Here is a 19,195-nt window from a genome sequence, read left to right on the forward strand (position 1 = left end):
TGCTACTAAGTTGTTAAAACATCTCGGGAAAGTGTGCGCCGACGAGTACATTTGCCGTCTGGAAGTCCGCTCCGCTATACGGACATTCTCCTCCATTCAATGTAGAGCGGTGACTTAAATAGGGCTGGGGTTTCTAAAACGACTGGTACCCGTTCTTTTAATAAACAAAAGCACAAATTATGACATTTTGCTGCAATAAATTAACACGTTTAGTTAGTAATGCCAGATTTATTGCCATCTTTTTTTATGGGCGGAGGTTGCACAAGCAGGTTTCCCTGCTCCCTCCTCCCAAAACCCTGCAGGTTTTTAAGTGAGTGGATAGGCTTAAACATTCCATTTAAATGCATGACAATTTCTCTGTTACTATCAGTTCCAGCTGATTTCTTTATTTTACCCCCCTCCTCCCAGATACAGACTCTTAGCATCAAGACAGGCGATGATTACAGTGCACACGTCTGTTTTAGTTCATAAGTTTGCGACAAAATAATGTGCAGATGATCTGTAGTTCATATTGCACAGAAATGTATTAAAATTTCACATGTGCCGTGTTAAAAATTCTCCAGTTTCACACCTGTCATCGGGACTTATCCCACATTAAACAGCGTATGATTACACAAGATTCCTACAGTATAATATACAGTACATGTAGTCTCACTAAAACAATTCAGCTTCTATCTCACGTCGTTTCAATAAATTTTCCTCTTACCTACAAATATTCAACAAATCTAAATCTACAACTGTACAAAAGACTGAGCACTTGCAGATTTAAAATCACAAGGCATTGATGTAAGGATTTTGTTCTCCCAAAAAAGTTTTTGAATCCTTAAAGCAGGACTGTACCAACGTTCGCATGCTAAACGGGGAGAGGGGAAAATAAAGAGAAAAAAAAAACAAAATAAAGGAAGTGCCAGAAATTCTCACTGGACAATCACAGCGAGCAGGTTCCCTTTAGCTGTAGAAAAATACAAGTGAAAATATTTAGTATTCTTTTTCTTAGTTTTAAAAAGTCTTGAGGTCTGCATGTATAAAAAAATCTATATTCTGAGGTCTATACTGCCTGTGTTAAGTGATAAAAAGAGGTATTGAGGGAACAAAAAATAATAGAGCATAAACAGTCTTATTGGCATATACAACACACGGATAAAACAGTACAACGCATCAAATTAACGTCAGCATCTTGGCTTAAGACAAATTGTTCATGTACAAGCCTGGATTTCTCTCCTCTTGTTCATTAACTCTGCAGAAGTGTTCACAGCTCTAACTCTCAAGTTCTCTCGGGTAGTGGTCCCTTTAAGTGGAGGATTTGGAAAACTGATAAAGGTTTGCCGCCAAAAGGGTTGTGCAGAAGTCCAGCCCACGATTTCCCATCAGTTTTGTTTTTTTTTTGTGTATCTTTTCCACATAGTTTTCTTTTAATATTTCCAATCACGAAGTTTGTACGTTTTCCACTGGTTTTGTGCCTCTTTATAGCCACATCCACCCTCCCACCCACACCACACACGGGAAGAAAAAGATCCCACGAACAGCAGATCGGACCTGGCCAGTCTTATTACGGTGGCATTTCTGTTAATATAAAACAATCGAGTCTTTCTTTTTTAAAAACGGAAAACAAAATCAAAATTAAAAAAAAAAATCAGTACGTAAAGACGAGATCGGAGAAGTTAGCCTCCAGCCAGTCACCGGCGATCATTTCGCTGAGCTCGGGGGTGCAATAGTCCGGGAATTCAAAGTGTGACCCTGAGCTGCCTTCGCTGTACGAGTCCAAGTCCTTATCCACCAGCGACAGGCTGAGGTTCCCTGAGCTGAACGGCTCCAAGCTGCTGCCGTTACTGCCGGCGGGAGGCGAGTAGTTCATGCTGAAGTCTCCCAGTAAATCGTCCGTCCCTTCCTCGCCCGAGCTGCAGGAACCCGAGCGGCTGGAGCCGGGTGAGCTTGCTCTAGGCTGGGCGCACCTCCTGCTACCTTGTTTTGTTTCTGACGACTCGGCTCGACTGTTGCCCCTGCCCGATGGGCAGCCACAGCCAGCGGCCAGTTCCTCGTACATGCTGGCCCCTTCCAGTGACTCGGCCGCCGAGCCCAGAGTCGGGCTGGCCGGCACGGCGGCCACGCTGGCCCGCCTGGGGCTCGGCTCCTCTCCTCCTCCGCCTCCGTGCAGCCTGCCCTGCAGAGCGTCCTGACTGCCCCTGCCGAAGACGCTTCTCACCGTCTTGTTACCCTTCAGGTTGCCGAAGACGAAGTCCTCGCACGGCTGCTCGCCACATGACTTACCCTGAGAGAAGGAGGAGGATCTGTGAGGTTTGATTTTGCCGCCAGCGTTGCATTTCTTCGCAGAGTGCTTGGCGCTCTTGTTCTGAGTCTTGTCGGGCGAGAGGTTGTGCTGCTGCTGTTGCTGCCTGCCCGCCTCGGTTTTGGGCTTCTTGCGGGGTCGGTACTTGTAATCGGGGTAATCAGCCATGTGCTTGAGCCGCAACCTCTCTGCCTCCCGAATGAACGGAATCTTCTCACCGTCCTTCAGCATCTTCCAGCGCTTGCCCAGCCGCTTGGAGATCTCGGCGTTGTGCATGTCAGGACTTTGCTCCATGATCTTTCTCCTTTCGATCTTCGACCACACCATGAAGGCGTTCATCGGACGCTTAATGTGACCACTCGCCGTCTTGCACCAGTCCGGGTCCCGCTCGTCCGTCCCGTCGCAAGTCGCCGAGGGGCTACAGGCAATAAACTCATTCTCCTCGCAATCCGTGGCTTCCCGGGACAAACTGCTTTCCGTCTCAATCCCTGCAGTTTGCTGAACCATCTTTCCCTCTCTCTCCTTGCTGCTGCCTGGTTAAAATGACCAGCGCTCCAGAACCGTAGAATTACTCAGACGCTGCCCTCTCCTTCCTCTCGGCAACTTTGTAGCACATCCACACGCTCTCTCCCCACACGCCTTTTTCCAAAGTTGTTGCAGCTTCTCAACTAGTTATTAGGTTTTCATATAGGGTACGTCACCTCTTAAGGATCCAATGGTTTTGCAGACCCTCCCCTGAAAGGAGGAGAGGAGAGGGGGGAAGAGAGAGAAAGAGGGAAAAATCGGTGGTTTTAACCCTTCACTCTCTTGCACGCAGTGCACCTTGGCCGTGCGACCAGCGTTACACGGAGACTTGAATATTTTTGATTCTTGTAGCTTGTCTTCTGTTACAGGTGAACCATTTAAAGCATATTCCCCGCCCCTCCACGTCCCCACCCCATCCCGCCGCACCTTCCTCTTCCTCTCTCTCGCACACTCCAATGATCTCGGCGGGCTTCTTGAAGAAGAGCGCCTATTCAACTCAGTGCCCCGAACCAACTGGAGGTGGCGCCTCGACACTGCTCACTCCAACCTGCCGCCCCCCGCCCCCCACTTCGGCTCTGTTTGCACACCAGTGCTTTTCAAGCAGTTGCAAGCGACACTCGGAGCAGTCCTTGCAATTTGGTTCAGTTGCGCGCACAATGTCCAGTTGTGCGTTTTGAATTAAACCCAGAATGATACCTAAATTAAAAAAGGCATTGATCATGATACGATTGCCTACTAAATGCATATCCATGGGAAACTTAACTTTAGATCTTGATAGACATTGGAATGTTCCCAGTGAAGTGCTACTGATTATTTTCCACAAGACGCGCGCGCGCGCGTGTGTGTGTGTGTGTGTGTGTGAGAGAGAGAGAGAGAGAGAGAGAGAAATTTGAAATAAGCTCTGGTCTGGCACAGGCACCGTGGTTAAAATGCATCTTATTACGAGATACACCACCTCTGAATAACGTCCACTCCAGTGTGCAGACCAGCTTTAGAAAAGGAAGCGAGAGCCTTGTCCTCCTCCCCCACTCCGCTCGTCCTCACTCAGCTCTCTTGCCAGTTCACCCTCACAAAGGAAGGGCATACAGTTTATTTACCGTAAAGAAAGTAGCGTTTAAGCAGAGTTACGATCAGTAGTCGATTTCTAAATTTGTGGCCAGTGTAAGGAGAATGCAGGGCTTGACCAGGTGGTGTACATGTGTACGTTTCTCCTCTAGCAGAGTTTACAGTGCAACAGCTGATGTGTCGCCTACAAGGCTCGGTGGGGAACCGCTGTTACTCCCTTTCCTGACAGTTTTCTCACAGCATTTTCAGCTGGTTCCTGACACCAGCAACTTCACGATGGTATTGGGGCAGCATTAGTGCAGTCTTCATTGCTGAATTATCTTTTATCAGGTTGAAGTTTCTTTCTTTCTTTCTTTCTTTCTTTCTTTCATTCATAAACATTAATTCTGCACCTAATTTGATTGGGCCAGCAGGTTGCCACATGTAAGAAAATACCACAATTGAATGTCTATTAACTCAAAACATTCATTCTGTTTCTCTATTCTCACACACTGTCTTACATGCTGAATACCCCAGCACATTCCTGTTATTTTTACTTCATCTTGCCATTTTCTGCAATATTTTAATTTTGCTTCAATGGCTGCTTCTATCCCACTGTTATCAAACTCGTGAACTGTCTTTACCTCTTCTGCACTGAGATGAACTTGTGATGTCTGTAATTGCAACACCCTAATCAATGTTCTGTTTTCTTTTTACTACCCGAATACAAATATGTATGTATGACAGATACATGGATGGGAGGTGTATGGAGGGATATGGTCCATGTGCAGGTCAGTGGGACTAGGCAGAAAATGGTTCGGCACAGCCAAGAAGGGCCAAAGGGCCTGTTTCTGTGCTGTACTTTCTATGGTTCTATGGTTCTATGTATGGCATGATGTCCCTAGATGACATGCAAAACAAAACTGTATCACTATATCTTGATACATGTGACAATAACTAACCAAAGAAACTCTCTCTCTCTCCCTCTCCCCCTCCGTCCTTCTTGCATTCTCTCTCTCTCTCTCTCTCTCTCTCTCTCTCTCCTCTCACCCTCTCTCACTCACCCTCTCTCTCATCAGTCCTCATTAAGGGGTCAGCAGAGGCAAGGGTGAGCAGCTTCTCCTTCCTGGATGACAACATTTCCAAAGATCTAACCTGGGCTCAACACACTGATGCAATCATGAAGAAGGCACACCAATGGAGCTACCTCATTGGGAGTTTGGTATGTCACCAAAGACTCTTGCAAATTTCTATAAATGTACAGTGGAGAACATTCTCACTGGTTGCATTACAGCTTGCAATGATGCAGGCTGTATTGCACCAGATTTATGATTGGTCCATGAATGGATGAAAACAGTTATTTGCACTATTTATTTATTTTGCAAATTATTTTACCTTTGTATTGTACTTCTGCCACAAAACAAACTGATTTCTTACATAAAATAGTAATAATATATCTGAATCTGAATCCATGTATTGATTCAAGCAACACATACAAAGTGCTGGAAGAATTCAGCAGGCTAGGCAGCATCTATGGAAAAGAGTACTGTCGATGTTTCAGGCCAAGACCCTTCATCAAGACTGGAAAAAAAAGATGAGGAGTGAGACCTCCCACCACTTTCTTACTCTGACTCCTCTGCTATTTTTTCCCAATCCTGATGAAGGGTCTCCACCCAAAACATCAACTGTACACTTTTCCATAGATGTTGCCTGGCCTGCTGAGTTTCTCCAGCACTTTGTGAGTGTTGCTTGGATTTCCAGCATCTACAGATTTTCTCCCATTTATTAATTTTTTTTTTGTTTATAAAAAATATTCAGCTGAAAATGTGTAGAATAGATAAAGACAAAAGCACTGATTAAATGTTGATTTTTGAAAGAATATTTGCCCACATTTGTTATTTCAAAGATAGATAGTCCATTTTGTTTAGCAGTCTGATAACACAGTTCGGTCACTATTCATTGGGTTATGATCCGAAAACTTTCACCTCATTATCTCTGTTAGTGATTGACTTTATCTACTCAACAGATTGCAATGTGGGAGTCTCCATCTTGGGGCGAGGGAGTGGAAGAACTTGCAAAAAATCAACTCATACTGCAGAGGCATTAGAATTGAAGTTTCTCTTCAGTTTACAGCATTGTGTGAGTAAAGCAAATTTTGACTTCCCTATTATAAATAATAGGTAGAATTTATTTTTATCAGTGCTTCCTATAAAGGGAAAAATATGTTTCCTTCTGTGTAAATACATAAATATAGAACACCTAGAATGCGAACAGTTTATCTCTGAAGTTTATCATATGGACTAAATTACAGGAAACAAAGTTAAGTTTTAAAGTTCAAGGTATTCCATATATAGTTATTAAAATATCGCTGTAAAATTCATTAAGGATAGACAGAAGTTCCTGTGTCCTTAACAAAGGCACACGGCAAGGCTGCATCCTCAGGTCTCTACTTTTCTTGCAAAATCTTATGACTGTGTGGACTGTTTCTGCTCGGCCTCCATCTACTAGTTCAGAGAAAACACTACCATAGTGGGTGGATATCTAAGTCAGAGTACAGGAAGGAGATAGAGAGTTAGTGGCATGGTGTCCAGACAACAACTTTTCCTCAGTGCCATTGACCTCAGGAAGTGAGCAGAGTACACATCCTGTATAATATCTAACATCTCCTTTTCACTGACAATTAGCATACGAGTACCTCAAGGATGAACGCTTAACCCACTATACTCCTGACTCTGTGGCTACGCACAGCTTAAATGCCATTTACAAATTCACAGATGACACCATTGTTGTTGGTAAAATTTCAGTTGATAGCGGAGTGAGATAGATCGGCTGATTGAGTAGTGTTACAATAAGGATCTCAGTGTCTGCAAGACCAAGGAATTGATTGTAGCGTTCAGAAGGGGAAGTTGGGAGAATACACACCAGTCCTCATTGAGGGGTCAACAGTGGAAAAGCAGTTTTAAGTTCCTGGATGTCAACGCATTAATGGAATTTCAAAGAAGGAACAGTGGCTATAATTTGTTAGGAGTTTCAGGAAATTTTGTATATCACAAAGACTCTTATAAATTTCTATTAATGTACAGAGGAGGACATTCTGACTGGTTGTATCACTGCCTGGTATGGAGTCTCCAATGCACATGATCACAAAAGACTGAAAGGGGTTGTAGGTGCAGCCAGCTCTATCAGAGGCACAGCCGTGGACACCATTGAGGACATCAATTGGTGGTGTGTCAAGAAAGTGGCATCCATCACTGAGAACTTTTGCTATCCAGAACTTGCCCTCTCCTCGTTACTACCAGAAGGAAGGAGGTACAAGAACCTGAAGACCCATGCTTAATGATTCAGAAACGTGTTCCTCTCCACTGCCATCGGATTTCTAAATGGTCCATCAATCCATGAACAATAACTACATTGTTATTGTTTTTTACTGCACTGTTTAATTTGTAAGTTATTGTAATTTTATGTCTTTGCACTTTACTGCTGTAGCAAAAAAAATTCATATCATACAAGACAATAATAAGCATGATTCTGATTCTCGACTCACCTACAAACAAGCTGTGTACTTTGTGTACATATGGAGAAGGCCTTTGACCTGACATGCTTTTTTTGCTTATTTCTCCACAGATACTGAGTACTTCCAGACTCCTTTCTCTTTACTCCTGACTTACAATATTTGCAAAAGTTTTGTCTTTGGCTGATTGACAGTGCATCTTCAGTATAGATAATGACATAAATAAATAATAATGATAAAATGGCATGACTTGCATCCTAGTAGTTCATTTAACAAGCATAGCTGTGAAGTAGTAACAGTGCTATGGCTTTTCATAGCTATCTTCTGACATTTCAAGCAAAAACACAGAAAGCTGGAAGAACTCAATGAGTTAGGCCACATTTTTGGTGGCAATGTGTATAAGTTTATATTTTGGGTTAGAATGGGAGTTGGCAGTGGGGAGGGGGGAGGGGAGAGACAAGTGTTCACCCACTGGAACTATGTATAGGAAATGTTGGGCACACATTATGTGATTAAAAATAGATGAGGTAACTTATCCCCATAGGTAACATTTCCCTGTCATAATTGCAGCTACTACTACTAAGTGTGGTACTCAGCATGTTTCACAACATGCAGCATATGGGTAAAGCAAAATCAGAATATCGGAATTAGAAAATGTAAGAAACAATTGTTGTGCATTTTTGTAGGGCCGTCACCATGTTGCATTCATACCAGAATATTCTTTGCCAGTGCTTCATTATCAAGCATTCTGTTTTTGATTTCGTATCTCAATTGGATTGGCTAACTATTCTTTTTCTCCAGGTCTCTATCGACACATAAGAGTGGGTAAAGCCATCAAATTTTTTTAAAAAAGCATATTCCTGTTCATGGATTAAATCCGGAGTCATCCTTCAGACATTCTAAATTAAGTGTGGGGGATATTTGCTGAACCATACACTACAGAGCAGGTACAACAGAACATGCCTCTATTTGCTGGACTGTGCAACAGAGGCAGGGAGGGAACAGAAGTGGAATTCTCCTGCTATACTATAGGTAGTAAAGATCACAGATGAAGTTAGTTAATTGCTGTACGTGTAAAAGAATCAGAATCAGACTTAATATCACTGGCATATGTCTTGAATTTTGTTGTTAAAACTGTCATAATGTAAGAAGTGTATTTTGAGCCCAGTTTGATAGTATTTCTATCAAAGTGACTAAATCACTTTAGCATTCAAATGTAGTCACAAGTTTTCCAAGTCAACTCAAGGAATTTGGAGATAAAAATTACATTTACACGGAGCACTGCCACATGAAAGTAGCATGCATCCATCATCAAAGATCCCCATCATCCAGGCCAAAGTTCAAAGTTCAAAAAGTTCATAGTAAGTTTATTATCAAAGTATATATACGTCGCCATATACAACCCTGAGATACATTTTCTTTTGCGCATTTGCAGTAAGTAAAAGAAACACCACTATTTCAATCAAAAAACACACACACAAGATGGATAAAAAATCAATGTGCGAAAGACAACAAACTCTGCAAATGAAAAAAGAGAAAAAAATAATAATAACTAAATAATAGCAAAATATATGAAAAACATGAGATCCTTGAAAGTGAGTCTATAGGTTGTGGGAAGAGTTCAGTGTTGGGGTGAGTGAAGTTATACCCTCTAGTTCAATAGCCTGATCATTGACATTCTCTTCTCACGGCCATGCCCTCTTCTCACTACTACTATCGGCCAAGGATTACAGAAGCCCTCGGACTCACAGCACCAGGTTCAGGAATGCTTTGTACTCCTGAACTGGCATGGATAAGACCATTCACACTATTCTGACCTGATTCTATTACCGACAGAATCATTTCCACGGAATCTTTACAACTCATGTTCTCAGAATTATAGAAACATAGAAACATAGAAAATAGGTGCAGGAGTAGGCCATTCGGCCCTTCGAGCCTGCACCGCCATTTATTATGATCATGGCTGATCATCCAACTCAGAACCCCACCCCAGCCTTACCTCCATACCCCCTGACCCCCGTAGCCACAAGGGCCATATCTAACTCCCTCTTAAATATAGCCAATGAACTGGCCTCAACTGTTTCCTGTGGCAAAGAATTCCACAGATTCACCACTCTCTGTGTGAAGAAGTTTTTCCTAATCTCAGTCCTAAAAGGCTTCCCCTCTATCCTCAAACTGTGGCCCCTCGTTCTGGACTTCCCCAACATCGGGAACAATCTTCCTGCATCTAGCCTGTCCAATCCCTTTAGGATTTTATACGTTTCAATCAGATCCCCCCTCAATCTTCTAAATTCCAACGAGTACAAGCCCAGTTCATCCAGTCTTTCTTCATATGAAAGTCCTGCCATCCCAGGAATCAATCTGGTGAACCTTCTTTGTACTCCCTCTATGGCAAGGATGTCTTTCCTCAGATTAGGGGACCAAAACTGCACACAATACTCCAGGTGTGGTCTCACCAAGGCCCTGTACAACTGCAGTAGTACCTCCCTGCTCCTGTACTCGAATCCTCTCGCTATAAATGCCAGCATACCATTCGCCTTTTTCACCGCCTGCTGTACCTGCATGCCCACTTTCAATGACTGGTGTATAATGACACCCAGGTCTCGTTGCACCTCCCCTTTTCCTAATCAGCCACCATTCAGATAATAATCTGTTTTCCTATTTTTGCCACCAAAGTGGATAACTTCACATTTATCCACATTAAATTGCATCTGCCATGAATTTGCCCACTCACCCAACCTATCCAAGTCAGCCTGCATCCTCTTAGCATCCTCCTCACAGCTAACACTGCCACCCAGCTTCGTGTCATCCGCAAACTTGGAGATGCTGCATTTAATTCCCTCATCCAAGTCAGTAATATATATTGTAAACAACTGGGGTCCCAGCACTGAGCCTTGCGGTACCCCACTAGTCACCGCCTGCCATTCTGAAAAGGTCCCGTTTATTCCCACTCTTTGCTTCCTGTCTGCTAACCAATTCTCCACCCACACCAATATTTTTATTATTTTTATTTGTAGAGTTTGCCTTCTTTGCTCATTGTTTGTCAGTCTTTGCTTATGTATAGTTTTTCATAAAATTCTATTGTATTTCCTCCCCCCCCATAAATGTCCACAAGAAAATGAATCTCACAGTAGTATATGGTAACACAAATGTACTTTGATAATAAAGTTACTTTGAACTTTGAACTCTGAATGACGGTAGAATGCCAGTTTCTTCCCTTTAAACTAATGTCAACAGTTGATAGATTACTACTAAGACTTTAAATATCCCATTTTCTTGATTGAATTTGCTTCCCAAACCAATAGCTTCATATTTGAAAACAATTGCAGCTACAAAAAATACAATGATCACACCCACCCACTCTCACTGACAGTCCCACCCCCTCATAGAACCCTGTCCCACACCCAAATATGACAATGTGTGAAGAAGAATAAGCATGACAAAGAACCCTAAAAGTAATGCTGTGAATAAAAAGTCTAAAAGGATTGAAAAGCATTTCTTGCCTGGCAAAGTTAAACTAAGGCAACTCTTTGCTGACACACTTTTAGATGGTTCAATAGATCAGTAATGTTCAACCAGGATCAAATAGCTTGAGGGAGTCCAGGCTGCATTTTTAAAAAATCCACAGGGTTTCAGTTCCTCTTCTCTTTCTTGTGGTTGATTTTTGCAGGCCATTGAGCTGTGTTAAAACCACATAGGCGCTTGTATTGTTTGTGGCTTGCGAAGGACAGGTTCACACAACATAAAGGAGTCCTGCTGGGGTAAGCATGTGTGTAACATCACAATGAAGTTTTACTCCCATTGTGCTTCCTACAAAGAGATTTAGCAAAGTAGTGTCTTACCTTTTCTATGGTTCAAAAATATAAATTACTGACAAAATAAAGTTCTGTTTAAAAGCAGTGACCAACTTAATGAGAAAATTACATTATTTTAATGGTTTATTTTAAAGTTTCACATTAAGTTCTTGAAAGTAAATTTACTTTTCAAGGTAACTACTTTTTACTTTTCAATTCTATCATAACAATAAGCCAAATTGAAGTTTGCATATTTTTAAAAAAGTTTTAATGTGATGCCCACATGTTTTGATATTGTGTGAGAACCATGCAAATGCTGCCAAATTTCTCAAGCCATTCCCTATAAGTTCTGGCAGCTTTATTTTGGTTAGTGGCCCACCAAGCAACATCTGAACTCTGAGAGCCTGAAGGATCAGGAATTATAAATAAATACACTTGGTTAATCTCGGTTCCTTGTCCACATTGCCGGGAAATGTAGAGGAGGCTTGACCCAAAAGCAGAGCAGCAGAGATAATTCAGCATTAATTGATCAATTTAATAATAAACCAAAATAATAAGCTATAAGAGGCCACAGAACGAGGAAGAACAGGTACTGAACACCACAGGCAACAATGCCACTGAAGGCTAGGAGCAACTGGCTCAGGCAGGCTGGTTTAATGAGTGAACAAGGGCTGTCGATGAGAGCTGGGTTAAATAGGCTGCAGTGATGAATTGGAAATGAGTGGCAGGTAATTCCTGTTAGCTGGGTGGAGACTCAGTGGTGCCTGACCGTGCAGACCTGACAGTAATTCCCTCCTATGGCCAGCAGCCAACTGCCCAGGGTGATCTGGATGGGTCTGGTGGAATCCCTCTATGAGTGACGGATTCAACATGAAATTGGATGGCACCCAAAACCTCTCCTCCAGGCCACACCCTTCCCAGTCAACCAGGTACTACACATCCCGACCCCAATGACATGAATCCATCAATCAGCAATCCGTGTACAATGGACCACCTTTCACACCATCTTAAGTTCTGGAGGTATAGGCTCAGGTGGGTTGAGTGGACCATGGACAGTGGGTTTGGGACAGGATATGTAGAAGATACTGTAGGTGTGGTCCTGAGGGTCAGTGGCAGCTAGAGTCGGCAAGTGTCTGGATTGATGCAATGCGTAGTCTTGAAGGAACCAATGAACCAGGGCGAGAGCAGGGGCAGATCCTGGGTGGACAGCCAGACATGGTCCTCAGACCCGAGGAGTTTGGCTAGGTGCTGCCAGCGGTTGGCTTGGCTGCAGTAAGTTAATGTTGATGGCTGGATTGGCCCTCCTTGCTCTCTTTCAATCACTCTGGCATCGGCGAACTGGGGCCCTGGTGGGTAGGACCTCCTTCATTGGCTCTTCTGTGGGCAACGGGGGTTGGTAGCCCTCGATCTCTTCAAAGGGTGGCAATGGATGTGTGAATTGTAGGACAGCTCGGCACAGAGAAGATACTTCTTCCACAAAGAAGGGTTAGTGGTGGCAAAGCATTACAAAAACTTCTTTATTTGCTGATTGGCTCTTTCTGACTGCCCGTTGGTCTGTGGAGGAATAGGTTGGAGGAGGTTTGTGCTGTAGGCCCTGACAGATCTGGTTCTAGAGGTCCCAGTTGACTGGGTGAGAATTCGATTGGATGGAATGATGTTCTGAGGGTTAATCTCATTTCAGCTGGGTCAAACTGTCCTGACAGGACACCTGCCTTACTGTTCTTGGATCCAGTTTGGTGCGTGATGATGAAGATGAATTGCTCAAAGAAGAAAGCCCAGCATCACTGATGTGGGTTGATTTGGCAGGTCTTTTGCATGGATATGAAGATCTGGTGATCTGTCCCCATTGGGAAGAACTCAGTGTTTCCCATCAGCCGATGTCTACATTCCTCTAAGGCCCATTTAATCACAAGTAGCTCCCTGTCTCCTACTCCACAATGGTGTAGTGTGGAGGTGAATTTGTATGAGAAGGCAGTACGAAGGTGTGTCTTGCCATCCGCTCCTAGCTGGGAGGTGAAGTCTCCAGGGCACACGTCAGCTTTGTCCACCTCTGCCACAAAAGGTCGGGAGGGTTTCGGATAGCAGAGAACGGGAGCGGTGGTGAAACGTATTTTGAGCTTCTCGAAAGCGTGCTCTGCAGCAGCAGACCAGGTTGTCCGGGAGGTCAGTGAGAGGAGTGGCTGTAGTTACCAATGCAATAATTGTAGAGGATTGAGAAGCCCAAAAAGAGCTGTAGCTTTTTCAGCAAGCATAGTCAGGGGCATTTCTCTGGGTCCACGGTTATGCCCTGGGGTGAAAGGATGTAACACTGGAAGGAAATGACTCAGGTGTTGAACTAGAAATTTCTAACTTGCAATAGAGCTGGTTTCTGAGGACATGCTGAAAGACTGAACAGACATGGCAGATGTGGTCTTGGGGTCGTTTGAGAAGATGAGGATGTCATTGAGGGAGACGTACACATACCTGTGTAGTATGTTTAGGAGGATTTCATTAATGAATGCCCGTAAAATGGCAGGACTTCGGAAAGTCCGAAAGGCATCACCAAGTATTTGTAGTGGCCAGTGGGTACTATAAATGCTGTCTTCCACTTATCCCCCCCAGAAGATGCAGATTAGGTTGTACACGCTCCGTAGATCCAGTTTGGTGAAAAATTGGGCCCCTCAAGGTGTTTTGAATGTGCTACCCATCCAGGGGGAAAGGGTAATGATTCTTAATAGTCCATGTTAGTCAATGCAGGAACTCCATCTTTCTTTTTGACAAAGAAGAATCCTGCGCTGGCTGGGGACTGGGATGGTCAAATGAAACCTTGCTGTAGTACTTCCATGATGTAGTCATTCATGGCTTGGGTCTCAGGAAGGGAGAGGGAGATGACCTTGGCGAGGGGAGGTGCCCAGGAGGAGGTTGATTGTGCAGACATGTGTTCTTTGAGGCTGCAAAGTGCTGGCTTCCCTCTTAATGAGGGCAATGGCAAGGTCGTCGCTTTCCTGTGGGAGTTTAGTGAGGTCAAGAATTTTGTCCATCTCCACTGATTTTTGGTGTGAAGTCAACTGAAGTTGCAGGCAGGTGGTCCAGCAGGTAGGTCCCCAATTGAGCAGTGAGCTAGGTGACTAGGCGAAATGAAGGTTGTGAGTGAGAAGCCAGGGGGAACCGAAGATAAGAGGAGTGTTGGGTGAGTTGATCAGGAGGAATTGGATGGACTCACAGTGCTCTCCAATGCTGATGTGCTCTCCGATGCTCACAAGGCATGCACTGATCATCCCAGACCCCAAGGGCATTTTTCAATGGCTGTGATGGAGAATGGCTGAGAAATAGGCTTGGTAGGAAGTCCAATGTCCAGTGCAGGAAGTTGCCTGTTGCACCAGAATCCACCAGAGCCTCCTGTGTGCATTGAGCTGCTGCATTGTGGAGGAGGACAAAGATAGTGAGTCAGGCTAGAGTGCTGGAACGAGAGGCTGGAGGGAGCTTACTAGATAGAAGGCCCCCTCATCTCTATCTGCTAGTGCTGTTTCCCGGATGCAGTGGACACTCTCTGTGCTTGTGGTCGACTGCTCTGTAGTAGGCATACAAGTTGTTTCTCCACTCTTGGGCCATTAGGGGAGCTCTCCTTAGCTGCCTGGACTCCGGAAACATTTTTGAGCAGGGGCCTACAGCCTGAAGTGGCTCTGGAAATGGAATTGGGGGTCTGGCTGATGATCTGTCATGTCATTCCATAGGACAATTGTCAATATGGTGGGCCAATGTGATGAGGATTTTGAGGTTGGTGGGCATCTCCTCGCTAGACAGCACATCATTCAAGCGCTTCAAGAGGTTGCGGTGGTAATGGGCCAGCAGCGCTTCAGCATTCCTGCAGCATTCCACCACAAGGGTCCTGAATTCCATGGTGTAATCCAGCACTGAGCATGAACCTTGACACAAGCAATGTATCTGATCTGCCCACCCTTCCACTTACCAGATGGTAGAAAACACGGCGCAGCTCAGTGGTGAAATCCTCTTACCTGTTGCAATTGGGTACCTTATTACCCCAGTTAGTGACGGCCCAGATCAGAATTCGTCCAGTCAAGAGAGAGATGATGAAGGCAATCTTGGCTTGGTCTGCAGAATTCAGAGATGGCTGGACCTCGAAGTACAAGACACTCAAGGACAGGAAGATGCAGTATAGGGTTGGGGATCCATCGAGGCACTTGAGCTCTGGAATCTGCAGTTCCGATGGAGAAGGTTGGCTGGTGCAGTGCTGCTGTATCAAGACGGAGAGTTGCTGGTTGAGAATGGTAAGCAGATGGTCGATGGTTTCCTGCTGCCGCTGTACCGTGTGTCCATGTTGATAGATATGTTTCTTTAGGCAAGAAAACTCATCCTGTTGGGAAATGTAGAGGGGGCCTGACCACAAAACAAAGAAGCAGAAACAAATTAGAGGTGAGGGATAATTTTAATAATAAACTACAAAATAATAAGCCACGGGGAGCTACAAAACAAGAGAGAGCAGATACTAAACACCACAGGCAACAAGGTAATTGAAGGCTAGGAACAGTTAGTTGAGGCTGGCTGGTTTAATGAGTGAACAAGGGCTGGAGATGCGAGCTGGGTTTAAATAGGCTGCGGGTGATGAGTTGGAAATGAGTGGCAGATTGTTCCTGTTAGTTGGTGGAGACTGCCAGTGCAGACCTGACATACATTGCTAATTACACTAATTCTCTGATTCATTAGTGGCAGCCAATATGAGAAATACAAAGAACGTGATTGAGTACCTGCTCAACATATTGTTGCTACATTTGCAAAGCTTTCTCTCTTAGTTGAAGGAATTGACAGAACATACTTTAAATAAGTTTCATATTGGAATTTTCAAATAACAGCTAGATCATGCCAAAACAATTGAATCTGATTTCTGTCTCACTGTACTTTCTTGATTCTCTTAAAGGCAGTAATTCTTGACGATGCATGACTCCTCAAAATCTGGTAATCCTGTGACATCTTGCCCAATTCTTCAACAAAATTTTATTCTAACTCAATAGATGGAAAACTGATTGGATTTAATTACCCATCTGGTTTATTTCTCATACAATTTTTCTCTTCATCCACCACAATTTATGATCATGTCGGCAGGTGAGTAACATGGCTATGGGAAATCTTTAATCCAATTTCCAACCAGTAAGGTCAAAAGATTTTGAGCTTAGTAAATTGAACAGAATGGAGGTATTGGAAGAAAGGAAAATATTGTTAAAAAAGTATATTCTCCATCAGGAGTCAATGGATACAGTCAGAAACAGTGGTTTAGCCGAGTTTTTCTTTTGTGCACAATGCTTAAGACAGCTAGTGAAAAAATTGTACCCTTTCTATTGTGTTTTTAAAATCAATTAAACCCGCACCGATCCGTGACTTTCTGATATGTATGGTTAAGTACCTTACACAGTGTGTTTTCCTGCCCAACCATCAGTCACCCACCAGATAAGTTGGTTTCACGCTGCAATGATTTGCACTCATGACTTTATAAGTTAACAGGAAGCCTGATGACAAATTAATTACATGTAAACTACCAATTTCCTCTGTTCCAGCCACCCCTCCTATTTCTTATGCATTGTAGTTTAAAAGGTACACAGTTCCTTCAGGTTTACATTTGTAACATGTGCAAACATAATGATTTTAAACCAGTAAATCATATTAAATAAATAGAAAGCAAGTATGAGGTGAAGCTGTTGTCCTTGTAGGAGAGAAAATGGTTTAGAGGTATTAGGCTGATATAAGGAATCAAATTTTTGTTTACACAAGTAAGTTTTCAAGGTGGAGTAGAAGATGCCAGTACTGAAATTGCTCAAGAGGAAGTTGATACTAATGGAATGTCCAGGGAGAGATAGGCTAGATGGTTTGAATAATCTCCTTCATTTCTGCTTACAGTATCTCGGTGTTCTTTACATAAAGATAGCAAAAAGTACATGGTTCAAGCTAAGTTACTCTGTTGTCAGAGTACATAAAGTCTTCCTGCATTGGATGGCCAATTTAAAACCTATCCTAAACCATTAGATTTAAATTCATGTTGTGAAAACAGTCTCATTCAGAAACCTGATGGTCTCATCTGACAGGCCAGGCAACAGTAGGCTGGAAATTGGATACCTAGAGGACTTACACTTGCTTGGGGCAAAGGTGAGTGCAGAAAGCTTTAGGATCTAATTCAGTTTAGATATGCAGATTCAATTTCCTGAGTACAGACTGGGTGAAAGACATTAACACATCAATTGATTAGAAATGACAAATCAACAAAAGTAAGACAAACATCAGGTGTCAAAAGCAAATGCAAGTGAAGTTATGTTGCTGCAGTTGTTATCAAATTATTCAATTAGGTGTCAACAATTCAATTGTACAGAAATGTTTAGACTGGCAGTTGGTCAGTAAAATAGTTTGCAGTACCAAATGCACACAGGAAGTGGTGTCCTGGAGTTAAATATGTGACAATATCATAAAGCTATCACTATGACATAATCGAGCTTTAACCTCACACTCACTGTCTGAAATATGAGACTCACCGTTGGTCGGAGTTGACCATGAATGTTGAGTCCCAGCTGTCGGTATAATGCGCAAGCCAGGGCAATACAACATGGACAGCAAGCTGCTGCCTATGTAGCAGGCTACCTTTTTCCACACAGATGATAGATCCAAAGGATACAGTTTGGCATCAGCGGCATCGCAGGAGTTGCCAGTCAGTATTGGACTCAATGTAGGACTACCTTAGGGACTCCAGCTTCAGGATTTACTCCGGAAGCCTTCCCCTTTGAGTGGGTATCGCTGCAAGGCAGCAGATGTTTGAGATTCGAGTTTTCCTTCTCCTAGTTGAGCTGCCAACTGCGGTTGACAAGCCCCATCTGCCCAAAGCAAATGGTTATGAGGTGCCAGTAGATGGCCTTTTCCCCCTGTCCTGTCAGTGGAGACAAACCTGCTGGACTTACGAAGACACATGCGAAGGCCAGGAGCTGGACTTGGTTGTCTGAGGATATTTGAGACGATCCCCATTGTGAGCATTTAATAAGTAGTGGGAGCTTATCTCCACTACCGCCCATGGCGTAAACAACCTTAAGGAACCAAATATGATATAAATATATAATATTATAAACCAAATATAATATAAATATAATGAAATATGATCAAATGTAGTTTAGAAATGCAGCAATATTTTTCTTAAATAGAAATGGAGTCACAAGGAGCATCTTGAATCTTTTAAATTATGTCACCTGGCGACTTCTCCCATGCTATTATTGGCATAATATTAAAAAAAAGAGTAGGGTGGGGGAGGGGAGGGGGATGTTGAAGTACTAGCGTACTGTGCAATCTCTAAATAAGTACACACCAAGTCTGCGAGGCATCGCAAAGCTGTGGCTCCCGAGCTTTTCAAAGTCAGCAAGGGAGTTAAAGTGTAAATGAATTGTAAATTAAAGATTACCAAAAATGTATGCCTTCAAATGATATGGATAACAACAGGGACATATGAAACAACCACAATGATCTGTCTGTCATGTGAGTCAACCTAAGAGGAGCTGAAATTGTCAAATGTGCCAACAGATTATAATGCATTGGCTGGTTTCCTCTGAACACTTTGCTGTTTCTGTGAAGTGATCTGAACAAGTACAACTTAGATGATGGAATGTATGTATAATGAATATTATTTGTTGCTGTTTCATTGCATGTAAGATTATGGATTAAGGCATAAAGGTTTGATGAGCAATTTGGCAATGAAAGTAAGTTTAACAAAATATGCAGAGCTTTAAATCAAATTATGTTATTTTCCCAATTTTCTTTGCCAGATCTTCACCACATAATTCTACATTTGCAACTGCAATGTTTAGTTTGTTTATTTCTCAGGCAGCTTTCTTCAAAACAGTGGAAAGTAGAGTGGGAGTGAGTTCTGAGTGCATGCTCAATAAGGAGTGTGATGGTGCAATGAAGAAGCAGAATTGTGAAGGCAGATTAACACAAATACAAGGGATTACAGAATCACAGAAAACCTACAGCATAATACAGGCCCTTCGGCCCACAATGCTGTGCCGAACA

At 43.1% G+C, this 19,195-nt stretch overlaps 1 protein-coding gene across 1 annotated transcript; it reads right to left on the minus strand.

Annotated features, from left to right (window-relative positions):
• Positions 1–227: 227 nt before the first annotated feature.
• LOC134358795 (transcription factor SOX-11-like) lies at positions 228–3,152 on the minus strand. The gene has a single exon (XM_063071296.1). It carries the CDS (start codon positions 2,792–2,794, stop codon positions 1,634–1,636), a length of 1,161 nt encoding a protein of 386 aa, XP_062927366.1. The 5' UTR covers positions 2,795–3,152; the 3' UTR covers positions 228–1,633.
• Between the last annotated feature and the right edge of the window lie 16,043 nt (positions 3,153–19,195).

Source organism: Mobula hypostoma, chromosome 2, assembly GCF_963921235.1.
Source record: "Mobula hypostoma chromosome 2, sMobHyp1.1, whole genome shotgun sequence".
Lineage (NCBI taxonomy): Eukaryota > Metazoa > Chordata > Chondrichthyes > Myliobatiformes > Myliobatidae > Mobula > Mobula hypostoma.